Source organism: Protomyctophum bolini, assembly GCF_963924005.1.
Source record: "Protomyctophum bolini genome assembly, chromosome: 7".
NCBI lineage: Eukaryota > Metazoa > Chordata > Actinopteri > Myctophiformes > Myctophidae > Protomyctophum > Protomyctophum bolini.
The window spans coordinates 41,424,777-41,446,594 of record NC_137868.1 but is presented as its reverse complement, the minus strand read 5'-3'; the positions used below and the strand labels follow the sequence as shown (position 1 = coordinate 41,446,594).

Genomic DNA, 21,818 nt, shown 5'->3' with positions numbered 1-21,818 from the left:
ACTACAATGAAATTGGCTATAGTGGTGTTGGGTATTTTGGAGAAAAAAAAACACCCTACCAAGGTAGCCACTCTGTTCTTTCACCAGACGACTATTACACTGTCTAGACATTTTAATATTTAATGAGCATTCTAGGCCTTTTAAGCGTTTAACTATTTAATGGGCAATTATGGTTCAAGGTCATGCATTGGGTCACTCACAACAGGCCAGATCATTGATATGAACACACTGGGAAACCGTGAATGACCTTTCATAGCACCACCATGATGAGACCGATTTGAAAAATGTAGAGTGATATGTCCTCCTTGGCCTAGTGGGACTTAGCCTGGCTAATAGCAACAAAACAAATGCCTGCTGGACCACACAACAGTGTGATATTAGTCTGGCTTATTATTAGCCAGGCTAAGTGGGACTGTGCATGCAAAGTTTCACTGCAATTCTCCATATATGCAGACCGCGGCTATCTTACCATATAAGTTAATGGCAAGGTGCTACCTAGGTTCAACTTCCATTGGCAGCCCATTCATCCCAACAGAAAAGTCCTATCTGATTGTATTAAACAACGTCCAACTCACCAACATGAGTAGCTGTCTGTCTGTCTATGAGTAGCTGTCTGCCTTCCTGCCTGTCCAATTGTCCATGAGTAGCTGTCTGCCTGCCTGTCCAATTCTCCATGAGTAGCTGTCTGTCTGCCTGTCTATGAGTAGCTGTCTGACTGCCTGCCTGTCCAATTCTCCATGAGTAGCTGTCTGTCTGTCTGCCTATGAGTAGCTGTCTGCCTGCCTGCCAGCCAGCAAGTTGGTTAACAGAAAATAAATTGTTATGGCTGAGTAAAATAAAATACAATAAACACAATTTGCCTGAAAATAGATTACCCAGCTATGACCTTTTTTCAGAGTAGTGATATGGCTGACTGAGTAAAATAAAACAATCTACCTGAAAATAGATAGCTATAAGTATTAAGTGAAGAGCAATTTCCACAATTTCCATTTCCACAATTTCCGCAATTTCCGCAATTTCCTCAATTTCCATTTCCACCATTTCCGCAATTTCCGCAATTACCATTTCCACAATTTCCATTTCCGCATTTCCGCAATTTCCGCAATTTCCATTTCCACCATTTCCGCAATTTCCAACTATTAATGGCAGCTGGGTTTCATCATTCAAATAAAATAGAATTCTGTCCGTTTAGCTATAAAATTATGTCAGGGAATAGGGATACATGTCTTTCATTTGCATTGCATCTCCCCCCCCCCCCCAAGCTTTTATTTTCGTTTGAGTAATAGTACAACTCTAATAGTATTACTTATAATAATGTAATTAAAGATAACTTCATTCAGATATACAGATATACTCAACACAGAGGTTCCATGTTCAAGTCCCAGATCTCCTAGTTCAATTCTGGAGAACTTTGAAATATATATATATTTCTAGTAAAGTGCACGAGCCAAGTATAAATTCAACATTGCACAAAGAAGTTAATATCACTTTTCTCTCTGCACAATTAGCCACACAACGTCCAAGTCAGACGCCAAACACTCAGTCAACAGTCTCAGCTCACTGACTCTAATTCAATGTCTTATGATTATCAATGATTATGAATATAATGAAATGTAAATGTGTCTTATAAACCCATGGGGGTTGGTGCAGAACACGAAAATAAAATAATCAATCAAAAATCTATCAACAATCAATCATAGCAAAAAGAGTTGAAAGTGCATGAACAGCGCCAACGTTGTCCAGGTGAAAATGAACTACGCCGACACGCCACCCATACGCCGTTGACACGCCGTCTCTCTCTGGACGGCGTATCAACGGCGTATCAACGTCCGCTCACGCCGCGGACTTTTTTGGACTATTTTTGTGTTTTCAGACAGTTGAAAAATGAACTACGCCGACACGCCGTGCACACGACGTTGATACGCCGTCTCTCTCTTGGACAGCGTAGTAACGGCGTATGGAAGTCCGCTCACGCCGGAAATGTAAGAGATTTCCTCAGTGATAGAATGAATAAGTTACAGCTATATCTTTAATGCATTTAACAGATGGAATGAATTATTACAACTAGGCCTAGTCTTTAGTGGATTTATTTGATACAATTAAGCGATGGAATTAATCATTATAACTAAATGTCTTTAGTATTAAGTAGCCTATAGGAGAACATGACTAAAGGATAAAGTTTGCTCTGGGAAATCAACATGGGAGACAAAACAAGGCTACAAACGCATGAGACAATGAGCTGAGGACAGTGGTGGGACCCAGAGTTTTATAGACAGCAGATGGTTGTGATTGGATGAAGGTGGAGTCAGGAAATGGGTTGATTGACAGAAGATGACATGATTTCAGAGCTGCAGAGAATGATACAGGGGAAGGAGAGATGGGGGGGAATTACATAGAAATCCTCCCAGACGACAAAAGCGTAACAGCGTGCAAAACAACATACTATCGTAGGTCGTTTTTATCGTCAAACCATGAAAAACAATATAGCCTTATTAGCCTACTATAGTATGTTGTCGAAAACCATGAAAGACATACTATAGTATGTATGTTGTTTTTCATGATTTTGGTGAAAACCATGAAAAACAACATTCTATTTATATAGTACGTCGTTACTATATATTTTTTGTTGATGAAAGCATAATGGTTTTTCATGGTTTTCGGCTCATGTCTATACAATCAAGGCCTCGTTAAATGAACAATGTGTACATTCAGGAGGGAAGACCACGTAATCTGATCCCCACCGTAATCTCCAATCTGCCTGACATCAACTCCTCCCAAACTCACCTGATTCTAATCACTAATCAGACGTTTCTGATAACAACTCCTCTCTCTTATCTCGATCCTATAGGCCACCACCACCAACAACAACCCATTATCCCGCTCTTCCTCCCCCCCCTGGGCACACCTTAGCGGACAGCCGTGGACAGAAAAAGCTGTCTTTTACGTCATTTCCGAGTTTTTAAACAGCTGGTGGATGGAAAAGAAGGAGAGCTTCTTCTGTCCGCGGCTGTGGGCCGTTTTGCGCTTAGGTGTGGAAACAGTGTATGTGTGCCCAGGGGGTCCGTTGTGCAATGTGCATTCCCCACTATTCTCTTCTACCGCTTCTTGATGGGGTCTCTAGACATCAGACACCGTCACCAACAGATGCTGCGCAACAACAGACCCCAAACAGATTTATTGTTTGAAGGTGTGGTCTTATAAAAGCTCCACAAGAGCTTTTGAACATTTTGTCATAAATATTTTTGCCTGATGAAGACCTATATAGTGGTCGACAACGTTGTGGCTTTTTTGCCAATTAAATAAAGTAAGTGTGTGGAGCTCTAGAAACAAGTGTGTGGGTGTTCCTTTTTCCTTCTCCATTTTAAATAAAATGAAATAATCTAATTTAAATAAAAAATAAATAAAAGTTTAAGAAGTGGTGAAAGTAGTTGGTCAAATGTCTATTTTTCTCTTTTGGGTCTTGAGCTAAAAAGTTTGTCAACCATTGAACCCATTTTGGGGCGGGAACCCCTTTTGGTGTTAACATTATGTTATGCTTTTGCTATTGAAAAATAGCAGATCTACAAGCTCATAGAGCGCCACTCGGTGGCGCGCTATGAGCTTGTAGGTCTGCTATTTTTGAAAAATCGAAGAACCACTGACATAGAAACATGGCTTTTTCAGAAAACTGTCAGGATGTAGAAGACATTTTTAGAATCTGATCTGGTTAACAGGTAAGTCTTTCCCATTCTGTTTGTCTCTCATGGTGTTTCATGATTAGAAGTCCAAAGGCTTGGCCATGGAATCATGTGAGGCAGCTTGTATTATGTTACAGAACAAGTGCTTTATTTTCATACCATAATGTAGCTGCAGTGATATTTAACATCTGTACAAATGCAAAAAAAGAGACAAAATGGAGACAATACCATTAAAAGACACACACACACACACACACACACACACACACACACACACACACACACACACACACACAAAATGTACAAAGTTATGCAGGCTAAAATGGTTTCATCGATTCATTACACATAAAAACAAAATGACAATGAAAATGTAAGCGCTGAAATGAGCCTCGACATATACTGTAGGATATGAAAGGCAGCAAGTGCTATGCAAACATTATTTACAAAAACATGTACCACACATTTACTCCCTTCTCAAAGAAAGGTGGTTGCATTTACATGTACAAGATTACAGAATTAATGACATTCTATACAATATTTATAGTTTTTGTTTCGTTTTTATATTTAAAATGATACAATTATAATGTCATCAACTTGTAGGAATTGTTCTCTCTCTCCCTCTCATGCAAAACCCACACGAAACACACTCGTACTGTGCACACACTCTCACACCCATCCTGAACGTCTGCCCCCGTACAGCAGACAAAAAGGACAAACTATTAGGTCCAACAACTGATCAAACAGAACGAAACGTCCTGTCTATAAATGCCAAACGTATGCTACGTACGCCGTGCAACACCTTCGTACACATCGGGCCTAAAGTCTAAAAGAAAAAACGGTAAACTCCTCCCAGTGATTCCAGTCGAAGGTACTTTGAGGTCCATATAGCTTTGCAGGAGGTTCAATTGGAATGGTCCGACAATAACACATTGACAACAACCAAAAAACTTGAAAAACAAGGCAAGTTTTAGCTTTTTTCTTTTTTTTTTTCTTCTTTTTTTTTTACAGGGTGGTAATAATTAAGAAAGCCCTTTGTAAGAGAGAATAAGGTACATTTAGCATTCTCTCTGTACTGTTCGCACACACACACACACACACGTACACCACACAGAAATGGACAAAAACCATGATGGGGATCAAAGCATTCAAAGAAACGCAGCGTTTCTCATTCACACATGATGGAAGCTATACCTTTAGCCACTGACTAAACTGAAACTTAGGATTCTGTTAGGTTTAAAAAAGAAAGGGGGGTGAGGGGGACGACGACGACGACGTGCTAATACAAAAGTATAGATTTAAAGCTGAAGCCAGAGACAGACAGACAGACAGACAGACAGACAGACAGACAAGACTGTGTCTCGCTGGTGTCCGAACAGGAAAATGGAGCGGGGGGGGAAGGGGGGCTGATAGGGTTGGACATCGCTGAGAATTCCTCAGGCCTTGATAATAATATGGCTATTTTTTTTTACCCTCTGCTGCGACAGACAGACAGACAGACAGACAGACAGACAGACAGACAGACAGACAGAGGACAAAAGTGCATAGTCAGCATGGCTTCTTCACGCCTCCTATATACTGTACACAGTAAAAAAACAGTGTGTCATATACAGTCAGAGACCCTCGACCCGTATAGCGTTGGACGCCGACGGGTCCGCGTTTGGTTTTTTTTTGTACACCTCTAAAGAGTTTAAAATGAACACACACTGAGGATTATCTTTACTGTTTCACTATTAAAAACACAGTGCTATCCAGTCCCTGGTCACGCTGAGAATAAGAGAAGCAACATTCTTTGTGCCCATATGATGATGGGAAAGGAAGGAAGGAAGGAGGGGTGTAGATTCTTGTTACGTACATACATTAACAACATAAAGAAGGGACAATATTAATAAAGCGCCAGTGCTGGAAATACTCAGATAAGGATAAGCTGTCAGGGGGGGGGGGGGGGGGGGGGGGGGGGGGGAGCGAGAGAGGCAAAAAGAGAGACATAGGAGAGAGAGAGAGAACCATTGACGACGAGGTCAGAGGTCAGATGTAAAAAGGAATATTTTGTCCTCCTCGGTCAGCTGGTTTTCAAACCTCTCTTACATGCAGCAGAAATCCCTGACGAAGCCGCAACCACAAACGGTTTAAAAATGTAACGAAAAAAGAAAAGAAAAAACTGTCGCTTATACACCCAGTCAGTGAAAAGCAATTAGTTTAAAAGGCAGAACCGCTTGAAGGAAGAAGAAAAGAAAACAAACAAACACGATAATTAAGGTAATAATAAAAGAAAGCAGATCGACAGTCGCTTTTGCATAATATAGTTTTGCTAACAAAATTATTCGAAAAGAGAGATTTTCAGGCACGTTTGTGACACTCGGAAAGCATTTAGGCAATCAATTAATTATCTGCACCTCTTCAGAGAGAGCGGAAGCAACACTATATATAGCCAGTCGGTTCAGAACCTCATTCCTGTTTCATGCTGACAAAATGTTTCGGTTTCAAACCAAAAAAAATAAATCGCACTTTTTCAAATCAACTCTTTGGCTTTGTTCAGACCGCTTTGCAAATCGGATTCCTTTCCGGCTCAAAATGCGATCTTCAGGACAGACAGACACGCGTCTGCACTGTTAGTTTTTTTTGCAAGTGATCTGGATCTGGTTTTATTCACACGTCGTAAGTCGTGCGGCAATAGCTGATCTACAAGCTCACAGTGTGACGTGTCGCATTGTGAGCTCATCACAGGCCATGCTATTTACGGTGAGCAAAACGACTAACCCATTTTGGAGCGGGAACCCCTTTTGGTGTTAGCATTATGTCATGCTTTAGCTATTGAAAAGTAGCAGATCTACAAGCTCATAGCGCGCGCTACGAGCCTGTAGGTCTGCTATTTTTAAAAAATCGATTTTTAGAATCTGATCTCAGGTCAAAATGGGTTAAGTATGTATGAATCAGGCTTTTCTTTTATTCTTTTTAGAAATCAACGTTTGAATGTTTTGATTCCAATTGGGGATAATGGGCCAAAGTATCAGATTTGGGCTCCCAGTGTGAACATAGCCTTACAGACTTTAAGTTCCATTCACTTCCTGGTTCCGTTCACTCTCTCCCTCAACCTGACTGTGGGAGACAGAAGGCAGAACAAAACCCACACAAACACAGACACAAACACACACACACACACACACACACGCGAGCGGACGGGCGGACGCACACACACGGACGGACGGACGCACGCACACACACACACACACACACACACACACATGCTGGGAATTTATATTCATTTGGAATTTGCCACTGGAATCCAAACAAAACGTGGATCCTTATAGACGCAGTTATCATCACACACGCACACGCACACACACACACGCACACACACACACACACACACACACACACACACACACACACACACACACACACACACACACACACACACACACACACACACACACACACACACACACACACACACAAGAGGCATGGGTTCTTCTTTTAAAGCTTCAGATTGGTCCTGGAGAGCGGAGGGAGTGGGGCTGGACTCCCCGAGCTGCCTCGCGTCTGTAGTATCACAGTGTAGAGGGTTTAGAAGACAAAGAGCGGAACAAAAGAGCAGTGTGTCCTCCTCGCTTCAGACCAGACCCACTGGCTTGGCCAGACTGATCTTATCTTAGTTAGGGCGGACACACGCGCACGGCGCACGCGTGCACACACACAAATACACACACACACACACACACACACACACACACACACACACACACACACACACACACACACACACACACACACATATGCACACACGCACACACACATACACACACATGAGCATGCACGATCAATACTGGGATGTATTGCTTCAATTTGAACAAAATGGTATTTTCAGTATCACGCACACGCACACTCGCACACGCACACACACGCACACACACACACACACACACACACACACACACACACACACACACACACACACACACACACACACACAGAGAACACAGAGAATATGAGCCCAAGCACTCCTACAATATTGTCCGAACACCATCGTAGGGGCGAGGTTTAACAGTCGTACACCTTTCTAGGAAAAATACCAGCTTCTGCACTCCTTTAAAAACTATGATGGCAACCGTTTGACTTGGTCTGGGTACGCAACCGAAAGGCAGTAACATCACACACAGGCACGCACGCACACGCACACGCACACGCACACACACACACACACACACACACACACACACACACACACACACACACACGCTTCCGAGTCCTGTCGTGAATCTGACAGTATTCTGTGACATTCAGACACGTTCCTCTAAACATCAGTTGCACAAAGTGGGATGGGCCGGGCGCCGCGTCACAGAGGTGACCACTCCCACTATCCCAGTCCCTTTTCATAGCGGTGCCGTGGCGTGCCGTCGTGGCGTACCGAGGCCCCCGGCTTGGTACCGTCGTAAAAGTCCCAAACTATCAAACGACCGCCGAAAAAACCAAAGAATTATCTCGCTGTGTTGACGCTGCACCTTTTTGTCTTTTCTTCTTATTCTGCCAGTCTCCCTTTAAGCTAGTCGGTATACAAATAAGAAAACATATCAAAATAAACGAGACGTACTGACGAACCGCGTCGACAAAAAACGGGTGAGAATGTTAAAGGAGTTAATAAGGTTCTATAAAAATACATTTGCTACTGTAAAAAGAGGAGCCTTGCTGGGCTTGAGAGGTTTGTCTTGATGCGGTGGGGGGGGGGGGGGGGGGGGTGGGCGGGGGGTAGGAGGTCCTGAACGTGGGAGGCAGCGTGTACGGCTGTAGTGATAGGTGGAGGAGGGTGGGGGGGCGGGGGTCAGAGGGCCTATGGGGGGGGGGCTGAGGCTTTAGTCCATTGGTTCTCAAAGCGGGAGGAGGGGCTCCACATGTCTAGAACTCTGAGACCCCCTTTTTCCACCGGTTGGGTTCCCAGTTCTTATAACGTTCCAATTTTGGAGCTCTGGCTCACGGACTATGAGAACCACAAAGAACTGAACCGGTGGAAAAGGTGCCTGAGAGTGTCAAAACGGAGCCAAAATGGACCCGAAAAGGCTCCATTTGGCTCCGTGTGTACGCTCTCAGAGTTACAGGAGGGGGAGGGGGAGGGGAGGGGTCCTTGAAATGAAACGACAGCGCTTGAGAACCACTTCTTTTTTTTTTCTAAGTCTCTCGTCGCCGCTCCTCCTTCTAGTGGATGGGGTTAATGTCTGTGCGGTGGTTGGGCTGTCCTCCGTGGACTCCGGCGCCCCCTACGGTGGTGGTGGAGGTGGTGATGGTGTTGTGCTGGATGACCTGCTGCTGGGAGCACGCTGCCGGGACCGGGCTGCCCGCCGGACTGCTCTCTGGACCTGGCAACGCAAACAGGACACACGTTATAGGGCCTGAAAATAATGACTAATGACTTCTGAAATGCCTATATGTGTTTCTGTATCAGTGGTGCTCAATATTTCATGTCAAATACCCCCAAAAATGATATGTAATTGGCCACCGAACCCCATCTGAAAATATGTTGTTCCAGGAACCCCATCAGAAGCAAATATAGAATATATATTCAAAGATTTGCGCCACATTATTCGCGATATTTCAAAAATGGCAGACCTACAAGCAGACCTACAAGCTCGTAGTGTGTGTGTGTGTGTGTGTGTGTGTGTGTGTGTGTGTGTGTGTGTGTGTGTGTGTGTGTGCGTGCGTGCATGCGTGCGTGTGTGTGTGTGCCTGCGTGCGTGCGTGCACCCTCAATTATTTCCATATTGCGCATAGCAGCTCTCTCTCAAAATTAAACACACACGCACACACACAAACATAAACACATACACGCACAAAACCTGTTATCGTTGAGATACACCTTTATTAAACGCAAAAATATACACGACGACACACAAACATCCTGGACAGCTCATAGAAAGCGTCGCGCTCGTACATTTCAGTAAGGCCTATGATAATAGATCAGACTTTTATAGCCGCCATGTCCAGAACAGCAGAATTTACAGTCATTAAACCACCTGTCTCCACCCCCCCCCCCCCCCAACAGCCCATAAGTGCATAAAGCAATAAAAATAAAGAAAAAAGAAAAAAACGAAAAGAAAAAAAGATGAATCATAAAAAAGAAAAAACGAAAAGAAAAAAAAAAACCTCCATAAACATGGAGGCTGACGACTCGGGGACCCATTGGCAGTGACATGTGCACACAGGAGGGACTCATCAATGTTAACGAACGTCTCTCTCTAGCCCCGCCGCACCGCGCCCCGCCTCGGAGTCTCCTGAGCTCCGCCGGGCCCCGCCGCTATAACCCGTTCAGACCTGACACCATGGTTCTAACAAAATGTCTTCTGAATCCCGACAGTTTTCTGAAAAAAACCCATGTTTCCATGTCAGTGGTTCTCAAACATTTTCATGTCAAGGACCCCCAGGAATATATGTAATTGGCCGCCGACCCCCCCCCCCCCCCCCAATTGAAAATATGTAGTTCCAGGAAAGCAAATAAGATTAGAGTTAAAAACGTTCTCTGTGAAAGATTCACGGCACAATTTTCACAATTCTCCCAAAAAACAGCAGACCTTCAGCTTGTATAGGTCTGCTATTTTTTTCCTAAAGTATAACATTGAATGCTTTTAAAACACCAAAAGGGTGTTCCCGTCCAGAATGGGATAAAAGAGCCATTCAGCCATGAGAGAGGTTGAAGAGAAGAGTGAGCCTGCTTTTTCCTTGTACGCTCCCACAACAAGCCGCCGCACAGGGAGGGGAGGGGAGGGAGAGTCACCGCCCGCCCGCCCTCTCTCGCCCTCCTAATTACATGGAAATGTCACTCGTATCCATATCGGAGGGGAGGGGGGCGGGACTGTGATGACGTCATGCTTCTTATACTGCTGCTGTATGCTGCATGCCCCCGGGGCCAGGCCCAGTAATCAGCGGAGGTCCTGGGAGGGAGACTTTGGACGGGGCGTCCGTCGGGGGCCTCGACTCTGACGTCTTTTCTCCTGCCCCGAGTGTCTGTCTGTCGGCCGTCCTCCACGGTACAGTACAGTAGAGTACAGTACAGTACAGTACACCCCCACCCACCACCCCTCACACACACACTCCCATGGAAAAACAGGGCTCATAGGGAGGGAGAGACGGGACGGGATTCAGACGACTACAGCGATGGGACTTCTCACACCAGTCCAGGCCCTGCCGCCCGCCCGCCCGCCCCCGCGGCCGTTAAAACAAAACAAGGCCGTGTTTTTGTACGGTATATGAGTCCAGGGTGGCCCCCGAGGAGGGGGGGGGGGTTCTTCACCCCCAGAGAACTACCGAGTGCTTCTGCAAACGTTGTGCGAGACGGCCCTCGCACAACGAGACGACAGCAGGTCACCACCTGGCATGGTGGTGGTGGTGGTGCATGGTGGTGGTGACTGGGCTGGGGGCGGCAGATAGCCTGTATGTATGCCATGCAGCGCCCCAGACCAGCCACCAGGGTGTCCCGTCGTTCACACACACACACACACACACACACACACACACACACACACACACACACACACACACACACACACACACACACACACACACACACACACACACACACAGTTTGGCAGTTTGTCCCTGCCGCGAGGACAATTAAGGCACAGCAGGTGAAGCTGTTTTGTTTTTTAGAGGTCTGTGTGTTGTGTTTGTGCTGCGCGTGTGTGTGTGTGTGTGTGTGTGTGTGTGTGAGTATAGCTTTACTCACTGAGGTAACCTTGGGGGTCTTTATGCATAGTGGTGATGGGACAGTCCTTGTGGGTGAGGAGGAGCTGTTTGAGCTGGGTCACCTCGTTCTTCAGCATGGTCACTTCGTTCTGCAAAGCACAGCACGCACGCACGCACAAACACACACACACACACACACACACACACACACACACACACACACACGCACGCACACAATACACATATTTTATCAATAATACATAACAAAGCAAGGCTTTTGCAGACCTACAGACGACAGGTGCGTAGGAGAAGGACAGCCAAGTGACCGACCTTTTCTCTTAAGATCTTTATTCTGTTTTATTTTGTTCTTTGCTTTATTGTTTCGATTGCTGCGTTCAGGTCAGCGACAACAAGGACGACAGGCTTGTATAACAAAGTCTTGCACCAAAAAGGGCTTCCCCGTCCAGAATGAGTTAAGCGTTGTTGCCCTGAGCTTTGATGCTGTTGCTCTACGCACTGGAAGCTTAATATTCTTACTGTGTTGTTTTAAGTTGCTCTGAATAAGAGCAACCAGGAAATACGATACAGTGCCAGCGCTTGTGTGTGTGTGTGTGTGTGTGTGTGTGTGTGTGTGTGTGTGTGTGTGTGTGTGTGTGTGTGTGTGTGTGTGTGTGTGTGTGTGTGTGTGTGTGTGTGTGTGTGTGTGTGTGTGTGTGGTGCGATTTAACTTTCACAGGAACCTAGTCGCTAAGAGCATTCCATGTTCCGAGGTAGGTTTATGACAGCTAGCTGTCTGCCAACTTTTGCACAAGAGAGAGAGAGATAACAGACAGAGATTCTAATCTAAAGTAGGATATAGTTCATCTATCAAGCATTGCTTTGTTTCCACAGTACAAACTTGCCATTCATGTAAAATGCTACGGGGCCGCGCAAAGGCCTCCGGAATCAAAACAAAGCCGTTGTTGCGCTGAACACAGACGTTTCGGAAACACCTTGCACCTGTTCTCTCTACGCTTTCCATTTGTCTTTCTCACGACCGTTTCGAAGCAAGCGTCCGTTTTGGAATGGAAACGGAAATCATGGGGTTTCCCTGCTTCGGTGAAGATAGAGCGTTCACGCTCTTTACCCAGTTTTGATAGCCCAAAAGAGAAATTTTATCTGAAATCTTCCACCCCCTCATGGGAACCCAAATTCGTGAAAATAGCCGATCTACAAGCTCACAACACGTCGCATAGCGAAGCTTGTAGATCGGCCATTTTCACTACTTCGTTTGCCAATTTATGGAATTTCCTAGATTTCAGTTTAGATCCATGAAATTCTTCAAAAAATGAATCTTTGAATAAAATGAAACCAAATAGATCCATTTGGCTCTCAAAAGTAAAATCATTGTTAAACATCTGCATTACTTAACATCTCCTATGGATGTTGGCATCAACACAGCATGGAACAAAATCTCGTCCAAACGACGAGAAAACGTTCAACGTTTTGGGTCTAGTAAACCACGGCTCTCTCTCTACAGGGCCTCGCAAAACGGGGGAGCGATAAAACGCACCTACAGTTTTTTTTATCCCACGATTTTGTAACCCATTTTCACCCCTGTGTCAATCATCTAATGTGATCCTGGGCTCTACACACCCTCCACCAACCTAGTCCCCATATATAGGGGACAAGGGGAGAGCAACGGACTTGAACTCATGCTTCCTTCATGCCTGAGTGTCCAAGTTGCTCCTTTTACACCTGACAGGGGGGAGTTTCCCTGGTTGGACGTAGCGCGTGCAGAAGGAACACGTTATTCCAACCAGTTCCTTTCCCCTCCATCAGGCTGGCCAGGGGGAGGCAGTTTAGAGACCAGGAATACTGCATGTTTTTTGTGAGGGTACCTACTACCTACCCTAGGGGACACGGGGGGAGAACAGTTCTCCAACGCAAGTGTATTTACGTGAGCGCGGCCCCCCGTGAATTTGTTGCGCGCGTTGCTCGTCACGTGCACACGCCCGAGACTCACCGGACCTGGATTCTGTTTTTTTTTACACTTGCGTTGTCGCGCCTCTTCTTCAACAGACCTGGAGGAGGAGACCTAGTGTTGAACAACGCCTTGCGTTCACGTTTTACAACAACAAGGCCCTTTATATAACAACCGTATATATATACCTGAAGCTGCATGTTGGTCTGCGTGAGCTCCTCCGCCTTCTTCTCCAGCGACATCACCCACACTTTCCTCTTCTGCCGGCAGCGCGTGGCCGCCGCCCGGTTGCGCTCCAGGAACTTCCGCCGGCGCTCGTCGGGGTCCTCGTCCACCACCCGCCGCCGCCGCCCGCCGCCGCCCCCGCCGCCGTTGGGCTGGGGCGACTGCAGCGTCTGCGTGGGCTGCATCTGCTGGGCCGCGGGCGACATCTTTGTGTATAGCGGAAAACAAGAGAGGACAACAGGGAGGAGAGGACATCAAGGTCACTTTTCTATAGTGCTTTATCCCTCCTTAAAAAGGACGGCGGAGGGGAGGCACGTCTGACACTGTTTTTACTAGACATGCCACGACGACTCTCAGACGCGGGCGCGGCGCGCGGGGGTGGGGGTGGGGGGGTGGGGGGGGGGTCTGGCTGGCTGGCAGGCAGCCAAGCCACCTGTCTACTGTCACAGCAGCACCCGCTGCACTGTCTGTCTACAGCGGCCCTCCCCTCCCCTCCCCTCCTCTCCCCTCCTCTCCTCTCCCCTCCTGTCCCCTCCCCCAACCCACACACACACACACACACACACACACAACCTATATATTAACCTCCCCGCGGCTGTATTCCCTGTCTGGCAGCGTCCCCCGTAAGAACAACATCTGGTCGTGACACGCGTCCTGTATGTTAAGGCCAGGACAGGAATGACTGACTGATTGGAAACCTGACTGACTGACTGACTGACTGGGAGCCCTGATTCACTCACTGGGCCTTGTTAAAGAGGTGTCGCAGAGAGAGAGAGAGAACGGCCAGCTTTTTCCAAACCGCCCACTTCCACCCTAGACTTTAACGTCGGTTTAGACGACGCGACGTCGAAAAAGAGGCCGCCGTATAACTACCGCTGCCGCGCTCGCGCTCTCCAACCCGACTGACTGATCTTGACATAAACTTGGCAAGGTCAGCTGTTTTTCAGCCTTCCCAATCATTACCATTTTTATGAGAGGAGACCAACGGAAAATACAAGGCTCTTTGATGGCCGCTGTGTATACAGGCAGCGAGTGTTGTTTTAATGTCTTAATGGTACGTTTGGAGCATAAATCCCCCGTCTCTCGGCGAGCCCTTCGTCTAATACGTACGTGGGCATCGCCCGAGGATCGACGTGAGGACGAATAGGGAGATTCGGAGGTGCATACTTAGTTTAGACTATAGTCAATGGTTAGACACGGGTTAAGGTTAGGTTTAGGTGTGCTGTCCACCGTGGGAGGTTATAGGTTTAGGGTGAGGGTTTGAGATAGGTTGTAGTTGTATAGGACTAGTGACTGGTCTAACCAAATGACTAGTCTAAAAACCAAAAACTGTCTAAACTAACCCGGAGATTCGGATTTTGATGTCCTTTTACGTCGCGGGGGAGACAACGCCTCTGAATCACAGAACGAACAAAAAGACAAACACAAGCTCTGTCCATATTCATATAGCTCACGCAGTATATTACACGGCTACTTAATTAGGACGAGGCAGTCGTCTTGTCTGTCAGCGTGACTCGCTCTTGTAAACTTTTCGCCCTGTCTGAGACACCTGGAGCACATTGTGAAGCAACGTATATAAACTGCAGCTTGGCAGCGTGGAAGAAGAGTTAAGGGCGTGGGGTGGCGCGGGGGCACTAGTTTCCAACGGGGGCCCCAGGCCCTGAGAACCGTTCACACAAGGAACAACTTTTTTTTTTACAGCATCATCTGTGTGACCCCTTTCCACCTAATACCACCTGCCTCTGCCTCTGACCCGTGGCTGACCAACCGCACGAAGAAAAGAAAAAAAAGGGAATAAAAATGACCCCTGTGAAAGGCTGCCAGGAAAACTATATACTTGGCAGGCGGCCGTCCGGGCCGGGCCGGGCCGGGGCCACAGTGAAGGGGAAAATGTGTTTGACCTGCTAGCTTTTTACAGTGAACGTGAAACATAATTTAAGCCATTCTGGGCGGGAACCCCCTTTTTGGTGTTTTAACTAAGCATTATGTTGTACTTTTGGCTATTGAATAGCAGATCCACAAGCTTCGAGTGCCACGCTACGAGCTTGTAGGTCTGCTATTTTTGAAAAACCGTGAACATGTGGCGCACATTTGGAATATATGTTCTTTCAGAGCGAACATTTTTCACTCAAATATTTGTTTCGGGTCCTTGACATTAAATAGTTTGAGAACCACTGATATAGAAACATTGGATTTTCTGAAAACTGTCATGATTTAGAAGACATTTGTAGAATCGAACTTATAGGTCTAAATGGTTTAACCCATTCTGACCTGAGATCAGATTCATACGAGGTTTCCACCGGACACACACTGGTCTGATGAACCCATTCTGACCTGAGATCAGATTCTAAAAAAATGTCAGTCGTTCTTCGATTTTTCCAAAAATAGCAGACCTACAAGCTCTTAGCGCGCCACTCGGTGGCGCGCTATGAGCTTGTAGATCTGCTATTTTTCAATAGCTAAAGCATAACATGATGCTAACACCAAAATGGGTGCCCGGTCAGAATGGGTTAAGCCTACTTTTTACACAGTAACCTGCACTAATAGCTGTTTGTCCAAAAAAAAAAGAGAAAAAAACCGTGTTTGCTCAACAGGGCCCTCTAAAACAGCACCTTGATCCAGTCACGGTCCATTAGTGTGTGTGATCTCACGGCCAGCAGGGTTTTCACAGCGCCGGTCAGACCCCAAAACAAGGCCAAAAACAGGCCATATATTTAATCGTTTTAAATAAACATTTGTGGAAATAGTCGTGGTATACAATGAAGCTTGTGGATTTACTATTTCCACAGTTTAAAAAAAAAATGTTTGGACAATTTATGAGCAATCTTCAACAGATGAAGGGAAACGATTCTGGTAATTTTGCTGAAATTTGTTTGCGATTACAGCATGCTATAAGTATAGTTGCAATTAGACAGTGGTTCTCAAACCTGTTTGGGTTTAATACCCCCTTTCCTGATTTCTGGATCAAAGTACCCCCTTTTACCCAACATGATGCTTAGAAAAGGAACAAACTATATCTAGCATTAAACATATCGTTGCTGTCAGGCACAAACCTCACAACTCCATATTTAAACTTTTTTTGGGGGGGGGGGTAAATGAATGCCGTATACTTTGTGTCATACAAAAGTAGCAAAAATAGCAGCTTTACAAGCCCCAAACGTTTGAATTTGAATCCGTAGCCGTTTCGGACATCCAACCGATTATTAGACCATGACCATCCTGAGCACATTTACTTCAAACCGTGTCCAGTTTTTTTCCATGTTCTCTCACGTATACCCGGTAGCAGTTTGTCGGGCCTTGATGCCGTCGTAATGGCTGGTTTTACACTTGCTGAAAATAGCCGATCTACAAGCTCACACACGGCTATTTTCAGCAAGCAACGGAAGTGTAAAATGTCTTTTTATAGTTCTACCGGATCTCTTGTCTTGGATAACTGTCTTGTTTTTTGTCATCATAGTTTAGTTCTCATTTAGTTTCCATTTAGTGTTCGTCAGTGAAAAAAGGTAGTCGCCACAGTATTAGTTGACCAAATGTGACAAAATTTGACTGAGGGACTGCCATTGGATTTTTTTGAATTTTCATAGCTTCAAATTGACATATTGGTTGTTCAGTTTGACCCACCAGTTTTGGAGACATATGGCTTATAGAGTATAATGTCTTGCAGAAAACAGCCAGTTGAGAAAACAGGCTTGAAAGGTTCACTTCTGTGGTCTCTATAACATTACACCTAGCTACATGTTTGGGCATTTATTCCATATTTACATGTCTGACACTTATTTCAGACATGCTCTAGTAGTATGTGAAGAGTCCAGTGTTGGGGAAGTTACTTTGAAAGCGTAGCTTGTAAAGCTACAAGTAGCTCACCATGGCAGTAGCTTGATCAAGCTACATAGCTACCCCTGGAGAAATGTAGCTTGTAAAGCTACAGCTACATGGAAAAAGTAGCTCAGCTACTTTATATTTTTCAGCGTTAAATTGAGAATGTACATGCGGTGCATATGAAACAAAATATAATATCCTACAAAAAAGTCACATGCCACGATGCCAGCTGAAATATGCCTCTCAACAGTTTTATTTAAAAAAATAAAAAAAATAAAAAAGACTTACACAAATAAAAGAGGATCTGTTGAGGATACTGTGTGTTATACATGGCATTTAATCGTCAATGTTAACACATCTTAACTGTAAAAAAAGAGACCCTTGTATAATGAGAACTACACCTACATTATAACTAAACAACTGTTACATGATGACATTTGATCGTCAACATTTGAAGACCCCTGTTCTAGACAGATTTTCCCCCATTAAAGAAAGGATAAAACAAACCAATTGTTGAGAATGTTATTAAAACGGGCATAGTCTTTACAGTCACACAAATAAAAGAGGATCTGTTGAGGATACTGTGTGTTTAAATGGCATTTGATCGTCAATGTTAACACATCTTAACTGTGAAAATAATAATAAAGGTCTCTTGATAGCCACACCTATAAATAAATCTTAACTTAACACAACCTAAACTGTAACTTAACTGTAAAAGAAAGTTGGGCCTATATTTTTTTATATGCCAGGGCAGAACCGTTTGTTGACGCGACACATGAGCAGTCTCTCAAAGTTCTTATCGGATAAGCGGTTGCGTTTGGCACTGAAAATGTCCTTGCCAACACTGAAAAGCCGCTCACATGCGGCACTGGATGGGACACCACTGTTGAACTTGTGGTGTTCTAGTGGGGGGGTTGTTCTAGTACAAGCATTAACACAGCAACCAATGGTCAAAATGAATATATTTATTTCATGTTATTGCCCAAAATTGTAGCTTGTAACTTGAGTAGCTAAGCTACCAAAAATTACCCAAAAAGTAGCTGAGCTACTTGACGAGGTACACCAATATGAATGTAGCTAAGCTACCACAAGCTACAGCAAAATGTAGCTAAGCTACGTAGCTCAGCTACATGTAGCTTAATACTCCCCAACACTGGAAGAGTCTGCCTGTGCTATTAACTCATTAAAAAAAAAAAAAAATCTCTGGTGAAAAGCCGGAATTTACGCGATGGCAGTCTCTCAGTCAAATCAACACAGCTGTGTCCATCCATGGTGCATGGTGGTGGCCTTACCTGCGAACCCGAGTGCATGGCGTGGTGGTGCGGCGAGGTCTGGTGCGGGTGCCCCGGGTGGAGGTGGGGGTTGTGGGAGTTGTGGTTGTGGGGGTTGTGGTGCCCGCTCTGTGGGTGGTGGTGGTGCCCGCTCTGCCCGTGGGCCTGGCCGTGGGGGGCGTGGTGATGGCCGTGGTGCTGGTAGGCGTGGGGCGGGCCCTGGAAGGACATATACACACATATAAGTATTATTATATCATCGTCTCCTTGATCGCAGTCATTTCGAGATAGTCGCAGTTATTTTGGTCACATTCGTCGTAATTGTGTCCATGTTGAAAATGGAAACTGGTGGATTTATATAGCGGCCTTTAATCCAAAAGGCGCTTTACGTAGATTGTGCATTACATTCACCCATTCACACACACACACACACACACACACACACATGCATACACGGATGGCGGGGAAACCATGCAAGGCACCAACCAGCACATCGGGGGAAATTAGGGGTTCAGAGTCTTGCTCAAGGACACTTGGACACTAACTCTGGGGGAGCCCACAGGGATCGAACTGGGAACCTTGCGGTTTCCATCGGGTCACTCTACCCCTGAGCCACTGCCACCCATGTTCATACATAGAAAAAGCAGAAATATCTACAAGTTTACATTTCCAGCTATACAGCTATTTCTGCTATATTTACAAAATGTATACAAAATTCTAGTAATTTCTTTGTACATTTCAGTTATATCTGCCCTGTGCACTTTTTTTTATCACGAAGCCTAAAAGCCAGACAGACATTTTATTGCTGGTGGTGCGGGTGCATGTCTAACCTGTAGGGGGTGCTGGTGGTGCGGGTGCATGTCTAACCTGTAGGGGGTGCTGGTGGTGCGGGTGCATGTCTAACCTGTAGGGGGTGCTGGTGGTGCGGGTGCATGTCTAACCTGTAGGGGGTGCTGGTGGTGCGAGTGCATGTCTAACCTGTAGGGGGTGCTGGTGGTGCGGGTGCATGTCTAACCTGTAGGGGGTGCTGGTGGTGCGGGTGCATGTCTAACCTGTAGGGGGTGCTGGTGCGGGTGCGAGTGCATGTGATGGTGGGACGCCTGCTCCTGTTGCCGCGACGACATCATCTCCATCATGTGACCCATGGAGTTCATGTTGCCGTTGGAGATGGCGCCCGGGTGGTGCGCGAGTGCGGCCTTCAGCCTCTGTTGAGAGAGAGAGAGAGAGAGACACACAGACAAAACGTCAATTTTGAGGTCGGGGCTTGAACGTCCGTCCACACCCATTAAAGTGCTGCAATTCCACATTCCGCCAGTAGGTAGTGGCATCTTCAACGTTGCATAGCCTTACTGGGGGGGCTTGGGAACGCCCTCTCAAGGAACCCCCTTGGACCCCACTTTGTGAACCGCTGCGTTACAGCTGTCATGTCTCCCACATAAGAGTATATGCTACTGTACAACAATATCTTTGAATCTCAGCTCGTGACCCATATTGGAGGTCGGAGAGGCCCCGCCTGCTATTCCAACCGCTGCCATCCCTCTGCTGGCTGTCCTGTACAATCAAAGTTGAAATGCCCTAAAAACAATCTTCAGGAATGGAACATCATTCGCACACACACACACACACACACACACACACACACACCGAGGCACAAGGCGAGGCACAGGTTGGGTGCATAGTTTCCATCCATCAGTATGCTGACAGAATGTGTTGACTGTCAGGAGAGAGAACGGGCTCTCCATAAATCTACGCGTCAACACGGCGAGCAGATCATAGTCACTTAGCCTGTCCTCTGTCTCTCCTTCACTACCTCTCATTCTCTCTCTCTCTGCCTCTCCTTCATTGTGACATCTCTACCACCCCCCACCCCTCTCTCTCTCTCTCTCCCTCTCTCTCTCACTCCCCCTTTCAGTGTCTCTCGTCCCTCTCTCTCCCGTTCTCATTTATATTTAGACGTTTTGCCAACAGTCTTATTATCCGCGAGTCGTTAGCGTCTCTCGCTGCTCAAGGACACTCCGAGGACACGTGTCCATTTTAATGGACACATCATTCACTTATTGTGGGTGGAGGCGAACTTCATGACCTTTACAAGTATCAATAATAATAATAATAATAATAACGATAATGGCTGGGTTTCCCATAGTGAGTGGGGCGTGTGGTTCTTAGGGGCGGTCTTCCACAACAAGTCCCTTTCACTGTGAACATTTTCCTGTGCATAGATGTGCCACGCGACTTTCCTCATGAATTAAATGAAGTGCGACCTACCAGGCCTCGAACTACCTACCAGGGCGGCCTGAAGCCTACCAGGCCTCGTTCGAGGCCTACCAGGCCTCGTTCGAGGCCTACCAGGGCGGCCTGAGGCCTACCAGGCCCGGCCTGACCGGTCAAATTAAAGAATGCTGAATTAGCTAGCTTGTATTGGTATAACTTTGACTGCACAATAGCCTCCCATTTAACCTCCTTGTATAGGCCTAATATTTATTAACTCACAATCGAATATGTTATTCCATTTAATTCACAATGCACAATGGGACAGTAGTGTTTTCATATACAGTATAGGCCTACATTTACCTTGCGTTGTGTTTATAGCTATATCTAGCTATATATCTCGTGGTGTGTTTAAGCACATTTGAGTGAGGAGTATATAAACTGCTCCAAAGCAAACTCCACATGCCCCAACATTTTAGTTACCTGCCATAGTGTCAACCCCCTACCCCCCTGTGTCGGATCGCTGGTTAGACTGGCATAGTGTTAACCCCTTACCCCTGTGTCAGATCGCTGGTTAGACTGGCATAGTGTTAACCCCTTACCCCTGTGTCGGGTCGGTGGTTAGACTGGCATAGTGTTAACCCCTTACCCCTGTGTCAGATCGCTGGTTAGACTGGCATAGTGTTAACCCCTTACACCTGTGTCGGATCGCTGGTTAGACTGGCATGTTCGCCGATACCGACATGACCCGTTATGACAAATAAGAGCCGATACTTTTCCGATACCGATACAGTATTTCTCCATAACTTGAAATGACTGCAGACCATTTTAACCATGATTTATGTCATTTTCTAAAGGAAGCCATTGGACTCTGTTCATTTCAGTACAGTATGGAAATCAACACGCATGAGGGACTTGAAACTTAATTGCTTGAAATATGTCAATGTACTCCAGTAAAGTACCAAGTACGGTACTTTAAGTACATGC

At 45.9% G+C, this 21,818-nt stretch overlaps 1 protein-coding gene across 1 annotated transcript in view; it reads right to left on the bottom strand.

The window, feature by feature from the left end:
* Nucleotides 1-6,290: 6,290 nt before the first annotated feature.
* creb5b (cAMP responsive element binding protein 5b) overlaps nucleotides 6,291-21,818 on the bottom strand; it is a 73,947-nt gene continuing 58,419 nt past the window's right edge. The window contains exons 6-10 of the mRNA XM_080768332.1: nucleotides 19,676-19,828; nucleotides 18,645-18,842; nucleotides 13,497-13,739; nucleotides 11,386-11,494; nucleotides 6,291-9,025 (exon numbers count right to left, since the gene is read on the bottom strand). Of these exons, the coding sequence (XP_080624458.1) occupies nucleotides 8,865-9,025; nucleotides 11,386-11,494; nucleotides 13,497-13,739; nucleotides 18,645-18,842; nucleotides 19,676-19,828 (864 nt within the window). The 3' untranslated portion in view covers nucleotides 6,291-8,864. The remainder of the gene's footprint in view (nucleotides 9,026-11,385; nucleotides 11,495-13,496; nucleotides 13,740-18,644; nucleotides 18,843-19,675; nucleotides 19,829-21,818) is intronic.